Consider the following 16,326-nt stretch of genomic DNA (forward strand, 5'->3'; position numbering starts at 1 on the left):
TTATGATTACCAATTGCTTGATTTTGTGTTTGATTTTTAAAAATTGAATTGCTTTTTATTGCAAGCCACCTAGAGTTGAAAAAAGAATCTTCATCAGGTTCCTGACCATATTTGGTTTGAACCATCAAGTAGTAATATTTCCTTAGCATTATTATGCTTTTTCAGGTTTAAACTTGAACTTTTTAAACCTTGGCTGAATTATGTATTTTCATAATGGAAAAAAAGCCCTGCAAATGGGGACTTCTAAGGAAGAAATGGCAAATTGAAGACAAAGTTGGAAAAATGAAGAACTATCTTCATCAATAATTTGGAGGAGGGGATTGAGAACTCATCAAATTTGCAGGCAACACCAAGCTAGCAGGAATGCCAACTCTCCAGAAGATAAGCTCAAGTAAAGGAGGATCTTGACAGACTTGTACATTGGGCGCTATCTAACAAAATAAAATTCAATGAAGTAAGCTACATTTAGGCAAGAAAAACTAAATGCACAGGTACAGTATATGTGGTACCTTGCTCAATGCCAGTAACCATGAAAGAGATCTTGGAATCCTAGTGGATAACCATTTAAATATGAGCCAGCAATGTGCAACAATTGCCAAAAAAGCCAACAATTATTATTATTATTTATTAGATTTGTATGTTAGATTTGTTTAGATTTGTATTAGATTATTAGATTTGTATGTATTTGTATTAGATAGTTCTAGGCTGCATAAACAGGGATAGAATCAAGATCATGTGAAGTGTTAATACTACTCGGTAATGCCTTGGTAAGGCCACACTTGGAATACTGCATCCAGTTTTGGTTGCTACACTGTAAAAAAGATGTAAAGACTCTAAAAAGAGTGCAGAGAAGAGCAAAAAAGGTGATTAGGGGACAGGAAGCTAAAACATAGAAAGACCAGTTGCATGAACTGGGTATGTTTAGTTTAACGAAAAGAAGGACTGGGAGTGACACGATAGCAGTGTTCCAATATCTCAGGTTGTCACATAGAAGAGGGAGTCAAACTATTCTCCAAAGTACCTAGGGCAGGACAAGAAACAATGGGTGGAAACTAATCATGGAGAGAAGCAACTTAGAACTAAGAAGGAATTTCCTGACAGAGCAATTAATCAGTGGAACAACTTGCCTTCAGAAGTTGTAAATGCGCCAACACTGGAAGTTTTAAAGAAGATATTGGATATTTGAAGTGGTGTAGGGTTTCCTGCCTCAGCAGGGGGTTGGACCAGAAGACCTCCAGGGCCCTTCTAACTCTGCTATTCTGAACTAACTAGCTAGCTAGCTAACTAACTAAAGTAGGCTGTCTCTTCCTAATTCCTCTTTGGACAAAGAAGACCCAGAAATGCTCCATAGAGTTGCTCCTTGTCAGAACATAGGACAGTAGTCTCTGGTAGGTTTTGAGCTCTGGCAATGAGAGAATAGTCATTTCTCTCAAACCAAGTTGATGCTTTCCAAATTACTCTGGGTTCATGTGCTTACTTTTCTAACCACTTTTAGAAAATGGTTAACTAAGGTATTAGGATCCTTTGGAACAACAAGCTTTACAGCACCAGATATCTTACCAAATACATTTTAAATCCAAGTTTAAGGACTTAATTTTTTAAAAGAAAATAAATAAATTCTTTTGAAATAAAGAGTAAAAGGTAATTAGCACTATGGTTTTGGATTTTCAAATAAGATTTTTCAATTAATTAGAAGACTCCTTGCTGTGAGAAAATTCTTTCGTTTTGAAGTACAGTATCTTGAAAAGAAACATGATATGATTTGAATATTGGACACTAGAGGGAACCTGAAAAAATATTACAGTAAAAAAACACATTTGAATTACTAATAAAGAATGGAACAAAATATTTTGCCCCTGGGCTTACTGAAGGTTATTTTTGAACAATGGACCCAGAAGTTAATATTAACAGTGTCTGCATCTATGAATAGACAATTTTAAAATGTGATGGAAGAGGAACAAATTTTATTGGACAAGACTGAAACTAAAAAATTCAAGGCTACAAAAACAATATAGAAACAGATGCTACATTGGACATAAAAATGAAACTGGCTGATGTCTTAAATAATGATAAGGGATTTAAAAATACAAATCAGTGACATGAATAACTTTCCAAGGTTTAGCAAACATTCAAAGTGACAACAGCACTGAAAATCTGGTATTCACTTACAACTGTCTAAACCAGTGATAGCGAACTTATGGCATGGGTGCCACAGGTGGCATGCAGAGCCATATTTGCCGGCACGCGAGCCATTGCCCTAGCTCAGCTCCAGCATGCGTGTGCTGGTCAGCAGATTTTCAGCTCACACAGGGGCTTTGTGAGGGCATTTTCAGCCTTCAGAGGGCCTTTAGGAGGGATGGGGAGGGTGTTTTTGTCCTCCCCAGGCTCCAAGGAAGCCTCTGGAGCTAGGTGAGGGTGCAAAATGGGCCTACTGGGCCCACCAGAAGCTGGGAAATAGGCCTCCAGAGGGCCTCCAGGGGGTGTGGGAGGTCATTTTCGCCTTCCCCAGGCATTGAATTATGGGTGTGGGCACTCACGCATCCGTAGTAGTGCACACGTGTTTTTGGCACCCAAGGGAAATAAGGTTTGCCATCACTGGTCTATACATTCAGGAAACAGATTAAAATGGAAGACGGCATCTATTGTGAAGTGTTGTGAAATTGTACTGGAACAAAATAAAGCGCTCTTACTGTTCATAAACACTGATGAAACCCCAAAGGAGAGGCAGCCACAAATATTTCTGGATAACTGTTAATTCTGTGAAATATTTCACATCTGTTTACGCAGGGGGGAAAGTCTAAGATCTATCTTCAAAGAATAGAATAGAATAGAATTCTATTGGCCAAGTGTGAATGGACACACAAGGAATTCTTGGTGCACATGCTGTCAGTGTACATAAAAGAAAAGTTGGTTAAGAATCATAAGGTACAGCACTTAATGATAATCCCATACAAATAAGCAATCCAATCATATTAGGAACCAGTCAATATAAATGGAACCAGTCAAACTATTTGCACGACTATTACTACTAGTTTATTCTCATCATTCCTATCACCCATCTCCCACTGATGACTGTAACTTGTTGCTTGTATCCTTAAGATTTCTATTAATATTGTTTCCTGATTGTTTATTTGACCCCTATTACAATCATTAAATGTTGTACCCCATGATTCTTGTGAAATGTATGTTTTCTTTTATGTACACTGAGATCATATGCACCAAAGACAAATTCCTTGTGTGTCCAATCACACTAATTCTATTCTATTCTAATACAAATAAATAGGAATGTCGAGATGGGGATTAGCCAGGGGTTAAATGGATTTCCAAAAAGCATCTTGCGCCACCCAATTTTTTGGAAAGACTGGGAAGGTGTATGTGGGGGTCGGAGGTGTAAATCCAGGTGAAACTAAAGCTACCTTTCCGGTCCTCCTAAGGCTGAGAGCGCGCCACCTTGCCTACCTCCAGCGTCCCGTCGACCTTTGTTTCCTGAGACGCATTACCCGAGCGTCAACAAGGCGCTCTACCCTGTCCTGCTCTATGGTGAGCTGGAGGTGTCATGGCGGCCGTCGAGGTGGCAGCTCGATTCGGAGGCCTTACAGCTGACTGAGAAACCTCGGTCGGGGACCGCAGGCCGGTAGAAATCCTACGACAAGGGCTTTTTTTTTTAAAAAAGACCCCGGCAGCTTGCTGCTTGGCTCGAAGCTGCTTAAACCGAGGGACGCACCCGACTTGAGTTGGGGAAAGCGGCGTCGGAGACCCCAGCTGATTGTTACTGTGGTGCTTTCTCTCTTTCCCCCGAGGACTGTGTTGAGCCTTGACTGGGATGTCGTCGTGGCTGGGGGGCCTCGGTGCGGGACTCGGCCAGTCCCTGGTGGGACAGGTCGGAGGCAGCTTGTCGACACTGACCGGGCATATCTCCAGCTTCACCAAGGATATGCTGTTAGAAGGGACAGAAGAGGTGGTAGGTAAGAAAAGATGGGGATGAGGTGGACGGGGGTCAGGGTTAGGACCAAGACCCAGAATATGACAGTTTAGAGGTTTTTGGACTGGGATTCTTCCCCCACCCACCCAAAACAATCTCTCCAATGAGATTGTGGAGATATTCCCTGTAAATATTAACCTGTGTCCTGCAGGTGGAGAACGGGTGGCATATGGTTCCCTTCTGTGGGAAAAACAAGGAAGAGATCTTGGATCAAGTACCTCTGAAAAAGAGGAAGGTAGAGGGTTGGGGGTTTTTTGAAAAGAGAAAGTCTTCTGTTTAATTTACCCTTTCTGTCTTCCGTCCCAATAACTCTGAATATTGCAAACAAGCAAGCAAAGGGTAACTTCCACCTGGTAAACAACAAAGAACTTGGAACTACAACTTTCATTATTTATTTAAAATATTTATATACATATCAAACCCTTGGTGTCTCCCGATCAACAATTAAAACAGCATAATACATATATGAATTAAAACCATAAATCCTCTTATTCACCTCATCATATCCCAGCAGTCAGTCTTAGGTAGAGAATGGTAGAGACTGCCATGGAAAAGGCATACTTCCTAGACCCATAAGATGACAATATTCAAGAGAAGGGACTAGGAACATGCCTACCCTACTTGGTCTAATAGGGAGTGGCAGTCCTGCAGATAACCTGACCTTGTGCCATATAAGCTTTTAAATCCGGAAGAAAAATTGGAGTCACTGACACTCACACAAAAGAGGACCCATATAGATAAACCTATGGACACTGATTGCTCCATGCACCATGATTTTCTATACCAGGCATAGCTTCTGTATATTCTTCAAGTGCAGCCATATGTACACCGTGTTGTAGTAACCCACATGGGAGGTGACCAAGGCCCCAGTCCAGGAAGGAATGCAGTTGGTATACTAGGTGAATCTGTACAAAGACAACCTCCTCATATACAGACACAGGTTGCCACCTGGTCCTTGAGCAGAAGTGGTGGGTTTAGAATGGCCCCAAAATTGTGTCCCCATTCAATGCCAACCAATCCAGAGTCAGAGATGAAATATCATCTGGGCCTGGAGGGCCAAAAACCCAGACCCATTCTGTCTTGCCAGGGTTGAGCTAAGGCCAGTTCCTACCCATCCAGACCCATTTATCCTGTAGGCACTCAACCAGCACCTACATGCCAACTGGAAATTCTGAGAATTACTGCCCTAATATATTTGTAAATGTCAGGTCTGGAAAGGCTACCTTTAAAAAAACAGATGGATACAGAGATCAAGGATAATAGAATCTTGAGAAGCTTGCTTAAAAAAAATCTTGGGTGTTTAATTCCATAATTGCTGTACAGATTAGTGTTTTCTTCCATATGGATTACATTCTTTTAAGAAAAGCTAATTAATATACAAAGTATATAGATTATAGAATGGAGTCACCTCTAAGGTATCATAATTTAGACATTCTTTATTTTATTCTGAAGAAATAAAGTTGGTTTGGAGGGCTTTATATAGCCTTCTTCCTTATTTGCTTTGGGCTTATTTTGATAGTTGTCCCTGTAGGCAGATGTTGTTTTTCTACACTCTGAGTGTCACAAATATGATGCCCAACAAGAAAAACAGTCTGGATGTATTTGTAAGTCAAAGATGCAGACTAGATGATTAGCATTAGAGTTCCAGATTTGAAATTAATCTGGCAGATTGGTTAGGATGGACCTCAATAGTTAAATTGATGATTAATTGATGGATTATGTAGCCTTAAATTTGTTTCCACTCTTTACAAACATAGATAGACTTTCTTCAGAATGGTCTTGTCTTCAGTGTGGCTTTTTAAAGTTTCTCAGTGGCATTTAATGCTATTGTAATCAACTCCATCCTTGTTATTGCTGATTACTCTTTTAGTCTCTTTGTTCCTTCTTTTTCCAATGTTATGGTCCTATCAGGAGATATGAGTCTTTGCATAATGCATCCAAATTATTACAGCTTGAACCTGGCATTTACACCTGAATTCTGATTTATTCCCTGACCCATTTGTTTATTTTCATTGCTTTTTATTATGTTTTTCCAACACCAAATTTCAGTGTTCTTTCTATTCTGCTTCACAGGCCCATCTTTCACATTCATGGAATTCATAAGGAAAGCCATTGTTTGCATGATTCTAATCTATAGATAATAACATGTTGTAGCATCTAATTATGTTTTCTAAAGTTTATTTGGAAAATATAATCAGATGTTATATATTTCATTTATATCCGTGAAGTGCTAGCTTGTAGTGTATTCCTTGATTGATGGTTCCTTTACTGTAGAGAGCTGATTCTAAAACAGATTATATCCACTATTTCTGTGTCTTCATTGTCAGTTCTAAGACTGTTTACTGAACTTATTGATATTACTTTCATTTTGTTAATTAATCACAGTCCTATTTTTTTACTATTTTATTACCGGATCTTGTAAATAATTTGCATGTTAATAGCAGTAATTAAATTTGTATGCCACCCACCTCTCAATGATTGGGTGACTTTGCAATAATTTAAATTATTTTAAAATTATTCTTCTGTTTTAAAACTATGCTCATCTTTTCCAATTCATTTCCTTTCAATATAATAATAATTAATAATAATAATTTATTAGACTTCTATACTGCCCCTCTCCAAAGAGTCGGGGTGGCATACAAGCCTAATAAATTATTATTAATTATTATAATATTGAAAGGAGATGAATTGGAAAATTCAGTATACAGTACCACATAATATGACTAATATTGGGACCAGAACATGTGTTGTTAAGCAGGGCAGTCATTAAGTCAGGCATCACATCATTGCATCTGTTTGCCATGGTCACTAAGCAAGACATCACATGACTGTGATTTATAACCTCCTGGCAACTTCCTTGTTGACTTTTCTTGTCAGAAACCAGCTGGGAAGGTTGCAAATGGTGACCCAGGGACACTGCAAGCATCATAAATACCTGCTGGTTGTTAAGCATCCAAATGATGTTTAGATGACCACAACAATGTTGTGATGGTCTTAGGTGTAAGGATTGATTGTAAGTCACTTTTTTAGTGCTGTTGTCGCTTTGAACAGTCACTAAATGAATAGTCCTAAAACAAGGACTATCTGTATTCAGAATATAGCTTGAATAAATAAGGAGAGAGTATCCAGTCCTTCTTATTACTTTACCAAACTAGAGCAAGTCTGTTTTGCCATGTTCTATTTGGCTTGTGGCTACCTATCCTGTACATAGATTTGGCATGAGAATAGTATAATATTCTGGAATTTCCTTTTTCTTAAGGACATTCCCAGAGCTGATGCAACTCAAAGCCTTTGTGTAATAAATGAAGCATTTTGACTACTTTGGAGGATTTTTGGCTTTCTCATTTATCCAGGATGCCTTGGCAATAATTTATCTTCTTCCTCAGTTTTTTCTAAAGCCAGTTTGAATGTCTGATATTTCCCTTTACATAGAAGATTCAAATCTACATTGAATGAGCCTAAGGATTATATTTCTCTAACATATGAAATTATGAATATTATGCAATAGTTTATGCAGTATGTTAGATCTCAGTTCTTTACTATTGTATGTAACTTGGTCTCTTCAAATTTTTGGCCACTGTTACTTTGCCATCTGAAAGCCCAATTTGCATTAGTTCAGATAAACAGTATCCAGATGAACCTGGATTTGTGAAGCTGCTAAATTTTTGGTTGCTTTTGTGAAATTGGATGCTTGAAACTGACTTAAGAAGAGAAGGATTTAGGGGTAGTGATTTCTGACAGTCTCAAAATGGGTGAGCAGTGTGGTCGGGCGGTAGGAAAAGCAAGTAGGATGCTTGGCTGCATAGCTAGAGGTATAACAAGCAGGAAGAGGAAGATTGTGATCCCCTTATATGGAGCGCTGGTGAGACCACATTTGGAGTACTGTGTTCAGTTCTGGAGACCTCACCTACAAAAAGATATTGACAAAATTGAACGGGTCCAAAGACGGGCTACAAGAATGGTGGAAGGTCTTAAGTATAAAATGTATCAGGAAAGACTTAATGAACTCAATCTGTATAGTCTGGAAGACAGAAGGAAAGGGGGGGGACATGATCGAAACATTTAAATATGTTAAAGGGTTAAATAAGGTTCAGGAGGGAAGTGTTTTTAATAGGAAAGTGAACACAAGAACAAGGGGACACAATCTGAAGTTAGTTGGGGGAAAGATCAAAGGCAACATGAGAAAATATTATTTTACTGAAAGAGTAGTAGATCCTTGCAACAAACTTCCAGCAGACGTGGTTGGTAAATCCACAGTAACTGAATTTAAATATGCCTGGGATAAACATATATCCATCCTAAGATAAAATACAGAAAATAGTATAAGGGCAGACTAGATGGACCATGAGGTCTTTTTCTGCCGTCAGTCTTCTATGTTTCTATGTTTTTAAAATTGCTCAATCTTCTGGTGCAAGGAAATGTTTCTTCAAGGGTAGACTTATAACTTGCTTTTTAAAAACAGGATGGAATATACCTCACCACATCTAAAGATATTGATCATCTCCATTAATTTTGGGTTGAGTCTTGCCTGATTTAGTCATTTAATCATACAGTTAGAAGGGGCCATTTAGGCTATTGAGTCTAACATCTGTTGAATGCAGAACAAAAGGAGCAAAAGGAAGAGGAATTTGTGAAAGACAATGCAGAAATACCACATGGATTACAGTCTAGCCTTCTGTTGAACAAAAGGAGCAAAAGGAAGAGGAATTTGTGAAAGACGAGCTTGGCATATTTGATTCCACTGTCACACTGTTCTTACTATTATGCTGGGGTGGGGGTGTTCTGTAATAACTAGTAAAGTTTCTGTGTTGGAACTTTTTTCTCATTCCAGAGAAAAATAATTATTGACCTTATGTATCAAATCCTTGGGATTTGAACTGTGCTATTGTATCCCCCTATTTGAATATATTTTTTCTAGATTAAATTTGCTCATCTCTTTTAATATATTTTCATAGGACTTAGCTTTTAGTTCCCTAATCATTCTTATTGATTGGTCTGAAACTGATCATCATTTTTTCCTGATTCAAGGAGTGCTCAGGGATGGGGATCTGATTTAAAAAAGATACAGTTGAATAACTACTTATTCTGAGTTCCACAATTCTATTTGTTTTGGTGCATTTGCATTTTTGGAGCCACATCCCACTGTTGGCTTAATGTTTAAAAGATCTGATCAATCAATCCATAGAAGATATTAAAAAGCATTCAGAGTGAGGCACTTTCATCACCCTAGAATTAAACCCAAATCCCATTTTGGTACTTGTGTGTGTGTAGTGTCTCTCTCTCTCTCTGTGTGTATGTGTGTGTGTGTGTGTGTGTGTGTGTGTGTGTGTGTGAAAGAGAGAGAATGAAAGAGAGAGAAAGGAGAGAGAGAAATATAACATCTTCATCTTCTTTCCCTTCCTGCTCTTTTCAGGTGCTGCAGTTGATTTTCCTGTATCTGACAATAGTCTGAGAGATGTAGAAAACCTTCAGTCCACACTGAGATCAGAGGTAGGATGCTATTTCTGAAAAACAAGTAGAAGCAAATAGAAAAAAATACATTTTCTTCTAATGTTTGGGAGTCAGATCTAGTATGTACTCTGGGTTAAATGAGTTTTAGGCTCTTGTTTATTAATGTTTCAATGCATTTTTCTCTAGAACGACAGGTTGAATAAAATTTGTAATGAACTTGAAGAAAAGAACAATGTAGCAGAGCTTCAGATAAAGCAAAAATCTATAGATTGCCGCAATCAGCTACAGCAAAAAGAGGTAATTAATGGCTCAAACTAGTTAAACAATATTTAGTTTGTGACTTTATGCACTTGGCTGTTTTTTGTAAATGTGTGTTATGTGACATCAATCCTTTCTACAAGTCATACGTTATTTTGAATTGTTAAGAATCAGCATAACAAGATGTTCTCTATATTGACTTTATATTGCTCTACTTATGTTTAAGGAAGCTTACAGTTCATTTGTAATTGATTTTTTTTTTGAAACAGGAATAGTTGCTGTTCTTTATGAATTCTGGAATTAGTTCAGGGAGATTGCTGAACCCTAGAAATATCGTATATAGATATGTAGAAATCAGTTCAGCATAGAATATGTTCAACAAACATAAAGATGTAATTAAGATCAGTCTATGCTGCTTTGCTGTGCATAAGAGTGTTTTATCCTGTGAAGTGTGGTATTGGAGAGATTTTTGCAGAATTCCTTGAAATACAGGAAGAATCATTCAGTACCTAGTAAAGTAATACCAGACATCTTAATAAAGCTAGAACTTAAATACTGTGAATATATAATGTGAAGGCAAGAGTCACTGGAGAAAACTGTAATGATTGGAAAAATAGAAGACAAAAAAAAGAGGCCAGTAGAGGACAAATTGCTGCTGTATAGCCTTGATGAAATGACATGCATTCTGTCATGAAAAGTTCAAAGTGATGGAGTGATTGAACAGCTATTTTATCCATGTTTGTTTTAAATACAAAAAATATGGATTTGCTATTATAGTAAATTCCCATAGGTATGCATTTATATTTAGCATCTGAGTTAGTAAATTTTAAATGTATATTTATTACATTAATAAGGAATTTTCCTTTTCTGACAGATCATTATATGTAATTTATGTTTCCTTATGTCGAACATAAATGCCTTTCCCATTGTTGGAAAGGTATGAATGGGAACATATACTATGATGCATCTTCTCCCTCATGTTGCAAATATACTCTCTCATGATAAGACTCATACAACATGTACTGTTTTCTGAGGGCAAATAGGCTCTTTCTCATAACCACTGTATCAGGCTGAGATACTGCGCAATGATTGTTTTACAGTATGTTAACATCAGTGCCAAGTTATATAATTGATATCATGGAGGCATTATTGTAAGAGTCTGGTAAAAAATTATTACTTGTGGTATTATTCAGAGACCTTGACATACAGTAGGGAAACTGTACACCAATTGTGCAAGTTCTCCCATCTTTTTATGAGAGAGGCCTGTAATTGACATCATAAGTAGATCTCAACTATGAGAGACAAAATGAGAAAACTGAAGTCTAGAAAATTACATTGTCTGATTTGGACAGAATTTGTTTGCAAATTATGGTGGAAAATAAGTATTTGGTCATCTACAAACAAGATTTCTGGCTCTCACAGACTTGTAACTTCTTCTTTAAGTGACTCCTCTGTCCTCCACTCATTACCTATAATAATGGCACCTGTTTGAACTTGTTATCAGTATAAAAGACACCTGTCCACAACCTCAAAGAGTCATACTCCAAACTCCACTATGGTGAAGACCAGAGAGCTGTGGAAGGACACCAGAAACAAAATTGTAGCCCTTCACCAGGCTGGGAAGACTGAATCTGCAATAGGCAAACAACTTGGTGTGAAGAAATCAACTGTGGAGCAATAATTAGGAAATGGAAGACACTATTATTATTATTATTATTATTATTATTATTATTATTATTATTATTTATTAGATTTGTATGCCGCCCCTCTCCATAGACTCCGTAGACATACAAGACCACCGATAATGTCCCTTGATCTTGGGCTCTACACAAGATCTCATCCCATGGGGTCAAAATGATCAGAAGAACAGTGAGCAAAAATCCCAGAACCACATGGGGGGACCTAATGAATGACCTGCAGAGAGCTGGGACCAATGTAACAAAGGCTACCGTCAGTAACACAGTACACTGCTAGGGACTCAGATCCTGCAGTGACAGATGTGTCCCTCTGCTTAAGCTAGTACATGTCCGGGCCTGTCTGAAGTTTGCTAGAGAGTATTTGGATGATCCAGAAGAGTATTGGGAGAATGTCATATGGTCAGATGAAACCAAAGTAGAACAGTTTGGTAGAAACACAATTCATTATGTTTGGAAGAGAAAGAATATTGAGTTGCATCCAAAGAACACCATGCCTACTGTAAAGCATGAGGGTGGCAACATCATGCTTTGGGGCTGTTTCTCTGCAAAGGGACCAGACCGACTTGAATGGAGCCATGTGTCATGAGATTTTGAGTGCAAATCTCCTTCCGTCAGCAAGGGCATTGAAGATGAAACATGGCCAGATCTTTCAGCATGACAATTATGCCAAGCACACCACCAGGGCAATGAAGGAGTGGCTTTGTAAGAAGCATTTCAAGGTCCTGGTGTGGCCTCTCTCTCCTTTTAAGTGGGAGAACTTGCACAATTGGTGGCTGACTAAATACCCCCCCCCCCCCTGTATTATGAACAATATAAGAAAAGTAGGCTTTTTTAATTTTCATTTTTTAAAAGTTTTTTATTTTTCTCTCCATAATTTATATGTATATATCTATGCATATATCATAAGTCATATCAGTGCCTACATAATTATACATTTCTATATGATCTATCATAAATCAATATCCTATTTTGCACCTATTTATATTGTTATTTGTCTGTTTTTCCTTATTTCATTATACCCCCCTCCTTTTATCTCCCTCTCCTACTTTCTTTCTCCATCTCTCTCCCTTCCTATTTTCTCCCCCCTTCTTCTCTCCTCCCTTCCCCTTTTATTTCCTCTTTCTCCCTCTTGAACGTTCCCTAGTGATTCTAATCGTAATTTACCTTACATTTAACAGACTGATAGCATATGCCCCTACACCTTTTAATTATAGGGCTTGGTTAGTTTTCAGATGGAAGATAACCAATCCTATCCTGGGAAGCCAGAAATAAAATCCTCAAGAATGTAGTGGCTAACCGCTGCTATGTTGTTGACAAAAAATTACAAGGGCATGTCCATGCAATTGGAAGAAGTTAAGCTTAACTTAAGGGATTCTTCTTACCAGTAGTAAAATAAAACAAGAGAAAAAGGTACAATTAATGAAATATCTTAAGGATAATTTTAGTAGCTGTTAGCTAAATTAAACAAGATTTAAAAAGCAAAATTAAAATTAAAAATTGCCGCTAATGTTGGATTGAACATTTTCTTTACTGAAATGTACATGTCTTGATTTAGGTGGAAATCAGCCATCTTAAAGCCAGGCAGAATGCTTTACAGGAGCAGCTACAGAAAATGCAGTCAGTTGCTCAATCATCACAGTTAAAAACTGTTGTTTCTCCATCAGCCACAACATCAGCTTCTTTTGTTCCTGTTAGACATCATTCTTCTGATTTTCATAGAGATGATATGGATTTTGGAGATGTGATCTGGTCTCAACAAGAAATAAACAGACTGTCCAGTGAAATTTCTAGGCTTGAATTTGAAGTTGAGCACTGGAAGCAGATTGCACAGGTACGTCTCTTTTCTGAATAATACAGGTTACATATGTTATATGCAGGGGCAGGCTCCAAGCAGGACAGCATTGAACGCTGTTCCACTGGTGGAAATGGAGTTGCGTGCGCATCTCCATCACTGCCCGCCATGCACGCGAGATTCGGCTTCTGCGCATGTGCAGAAGCTGAATCTTGCCACCTCAGCCAGCAGTGACAGCGCCCACCACTAGGTGGGCCCAGAGAGTGCAGCGCTCATCCGGAAGGCGTGGGGTGCCTCTACCACTGGTGCCGCTGGGGCTGAACAGCGGCCGTGGGGCTGGGACTTGCGAGGCGCAGTGGCGGTCAATTCCATCCAAGAGCCACCAGCCAGCAAGAAGAAACCCTCCAGGGTGGGGCGTGAGCGGGTGCAGCTGGCAACGGGCAGCTACATCAACCACTTCTCTGAACTGCTCGGCCAGAAGACATGGTCGCTGCCTCACCTGCTTAAGCTGCCCTGCCCCCGGAAGCATCCCAGAAGCGACCCACCCATGGCCTAGGGCACCCGTGGTGGCTGCCCCTCTCTGGACCTTGGCCCTGCTTTCCTACGGCCCTTCTGCTGTTTGTGTCTGGCTGAGGGCGGCCTGGGCTCCAGCAGCACCTTGCCAGTCTTCTCCCCAGACTCTGTCCAGCAGCTCCTTGACAGGCGGGCCGCTACATTGGCCGCCTCTCCAAGCTGCTGGGCAGCTCAGAAACTTAAAGTTCATTGCGCAGGAAGTTAAAGGGCGCGCGCGCACACATGTAAACTCCCTCACAGACCGTTCCAGTAGTGCTGCAAATGGCTGCCCTTTACTGGTTGTATGTATTGTATTTTATTTGAATTGAGGGTCACCCAGAAATTAATGCACCACATTTTTTTCTCAGCCTACAGTAATGGTATGAATACAAAACTTTAGATATACATTATTTGAATTGTCAGGAGTGCGTGTGTAAATTTTGCCTTTCTTCAGACAGATAGCATAGCTGCAGCAGTGTTTCGAAATGGCTCCTGTAACTGATGTACGTTACAAGCAGCCTGTCGTCATTGAATTTCTCACTGCGGAGAAAGAAACTGTTGGGAAAATTCACAAATGTTTGTATACAGTTTATGGAAAATCTGCAGTCGACAGAAGTACGGTTAGTCACTGGGCACAGAGGGTGAGGCCATTACAGTGCAGAAATGGTTTTGTGACCAGAACAAGGAGTGATACCGACAGGGCATACAGGCCTTTGTGTCTCACTGGACGAAGGCCATAGAACAGGATGGAGATTATGTGGAAAAATAGGGAGTGTAGAAGAAACATCATTCTTTCTTGTGTGTAAGTTTCATTGTGCTCAATAAAGAATTGTTGAAGAAAAAAATGTGCATTACTTTCTGGGCGACTCTCGTTTTTACCCATTACCCATTTGTAACCATCACACTATTTCCTTCAAAAAATACAATATGTACAAAGTAGAAAAATGGAATAGGACATACGTAGGTAAACAAATTATACTTCTGTAATGCAAATTGTTGCTGAATGTAGTTTATAGTAATGGTTGTCATTATATTTCTCTATCTACTAATTATCCTTGAAAACTCTCTTTGCTTCTACCATGTCCCCACACTGATTCATTGGTTTTTGCTTTTTATAATTCTCATCATCTTTTTTGAGAATTTCCTCAATAACTTGCTTGGACCTTTCCTTCTCATCCCCTTCTTAATTCACTCATTCTTTTTTAATATACTGTGTTTGCAAAGCACTATGGCACGGTATGTAAGTCTAAGTGCTATTGCTATATTTGTTTTGAGTGTCTATTTCCTTTTTCCTGTGTATATCCAAACACCTCAACATACTTCTTTCTTATTGGTCATTCATTTTTGCATTCAGTCCATGTTTGCTCATGCATTCGTTTATTTGTGACTCATTTGCTTTTGATGCTATGTGTGTCTCCATACTGATTTTTAAGCAAACTATTCCCTCTTTCCTTATCTCCGCTTTCCATTCATTCTGCTGAAGATTACTCTATTTTCTGATCCTTTTTGTATAAAATATTTTTCTTACTACATTAATTCTACTTTTCTCTAGTTTCTTTTACTTCCTTTTTTTCCCTTTCAAGACCATTTTTTAAAACCAAGATTCACTTTTCTTAGTACCCCCAAAATAAATTTTTACATTTAAAAATTCTTTATCTTTCTTCATTCCTTTCTAGGGGTACCTATGAATAGATTACTTAGTTTAAATAGTTGGAACAGACTGCCATTTTTCTAAGCGTATACTGACCAATCATCATTCTAATTCATTCCTACTTTTCCAATCAACCCAGTCACCTTTTCTGTATTTTTATCATCTCATTCTCACTCATCCACAAAATGGGATACACAGAGGATTTAGAAGGCCTGCAGAGGGGAAAGCAAAAATGCCCCCATTTATGCAAAAATATGGGCCAATTTTTACAAAAAACAGGGCATGCAGAAGGTTAGGGAGGCTTACAGACTGCTCTTGGGGGCTAGGAGGGACAAAAACTTTTTCCCCTTACTTACCTTTTTGAAATCTTGGTGCGTCTTATAGCCAGTGCATCTTATAGTCCAAAAACTAGGATATGTTGCAACTCACCCCCCCCCCCCCAACATCAGGAGTTTCAAATAGTTAGCAGTTTGTTTGTTCCAAGGATCTACTACTCTTTCAGTAAAATAATATTTTCTCATGTTGCTTTTGATCTTTCCCCCAACTAACTTCAGATTGTGTCCCCTTGTTCTTGTGTTCACTTTCCTATTAAAAACACTTCCCTCCTGGACCTAAAGGGTTAAATAAGGTCCAGGAGGGAAGTGTTTTTAATAGGAAAGTGAACACAAGAACAAGGGGACACAATCTGAAGTTAGTTGGGGGAAAGATCAAAAGCAACATGAGAAAATATTATTTTACTGAAAGAGTAGTAGATCCTTGGAACAAACTTCCAGCAGATGTGGTAGATAAATCCACAGTAACTGAATTTAAACATGCCTGGGATAAACATATATCCATCCTAAGATAAAATACAGAAAATAGTATAAGGGCAGACTAGATGGACCATGAGGTCTTTCTCCAATGCACTTGCAAGGAGAGTCCAACGTGGGTAATTCTCCAGTCT

General features: G+C 38.7%; 1 protein-coding gene across 1 annotated transcript in view; it reads left to right on the forward strand.

The window, feature by feature from the left end:
* The first annotated feature begins 3,517 nt into the window (after positions 1 to 3,517).
* The window catches only part of TRIP11 (thyroid hormone receptor interactor 11), a 53,660-nt gene continuing 40,851 nt past the window's right edge, over positions 3,518 to 16,326 (forward strand). The window contains exons 1-4 of the mRNA XM_070753183.1: positions 3,518 to 3,965; positions 9,396 to 9,472; positions 9,620 to 9,730; positions 12,944 to 13,219. Of these exons, the coding sequence (XP_070609284.1) occupies positions 3,824 to 3,965; positions 9,396 to 9,472; positions 9,620 to 9,730; positions 12,944 to 13,219 (606 nt within the window). The 5' untranslated portion in view covers positions 3,518 to 3,823. The remainder of the gene's footprint in view (positions 3,966 to 9,395; positions 9,473 to 9,619; positions 9,731 to 12,943; positions 13,220 to 16,326) is intronic.

The sequence above is a fragment of the Erythrolamprus reginae genome, chromosome 1 (assembly GCF_031021105.1).
Source record: "Erythrolamprus reginae isolate rEryReg1 chromosome 1, rEryReg1.hap1, whole genome shotgun sequence".
Lineage (NCBI taxonomy): Eukaryota > Metazoa > Chordata > Lepidosauria > Squamata > Dipsadidae > Erythrolamprus > Erythrolamprus reginae.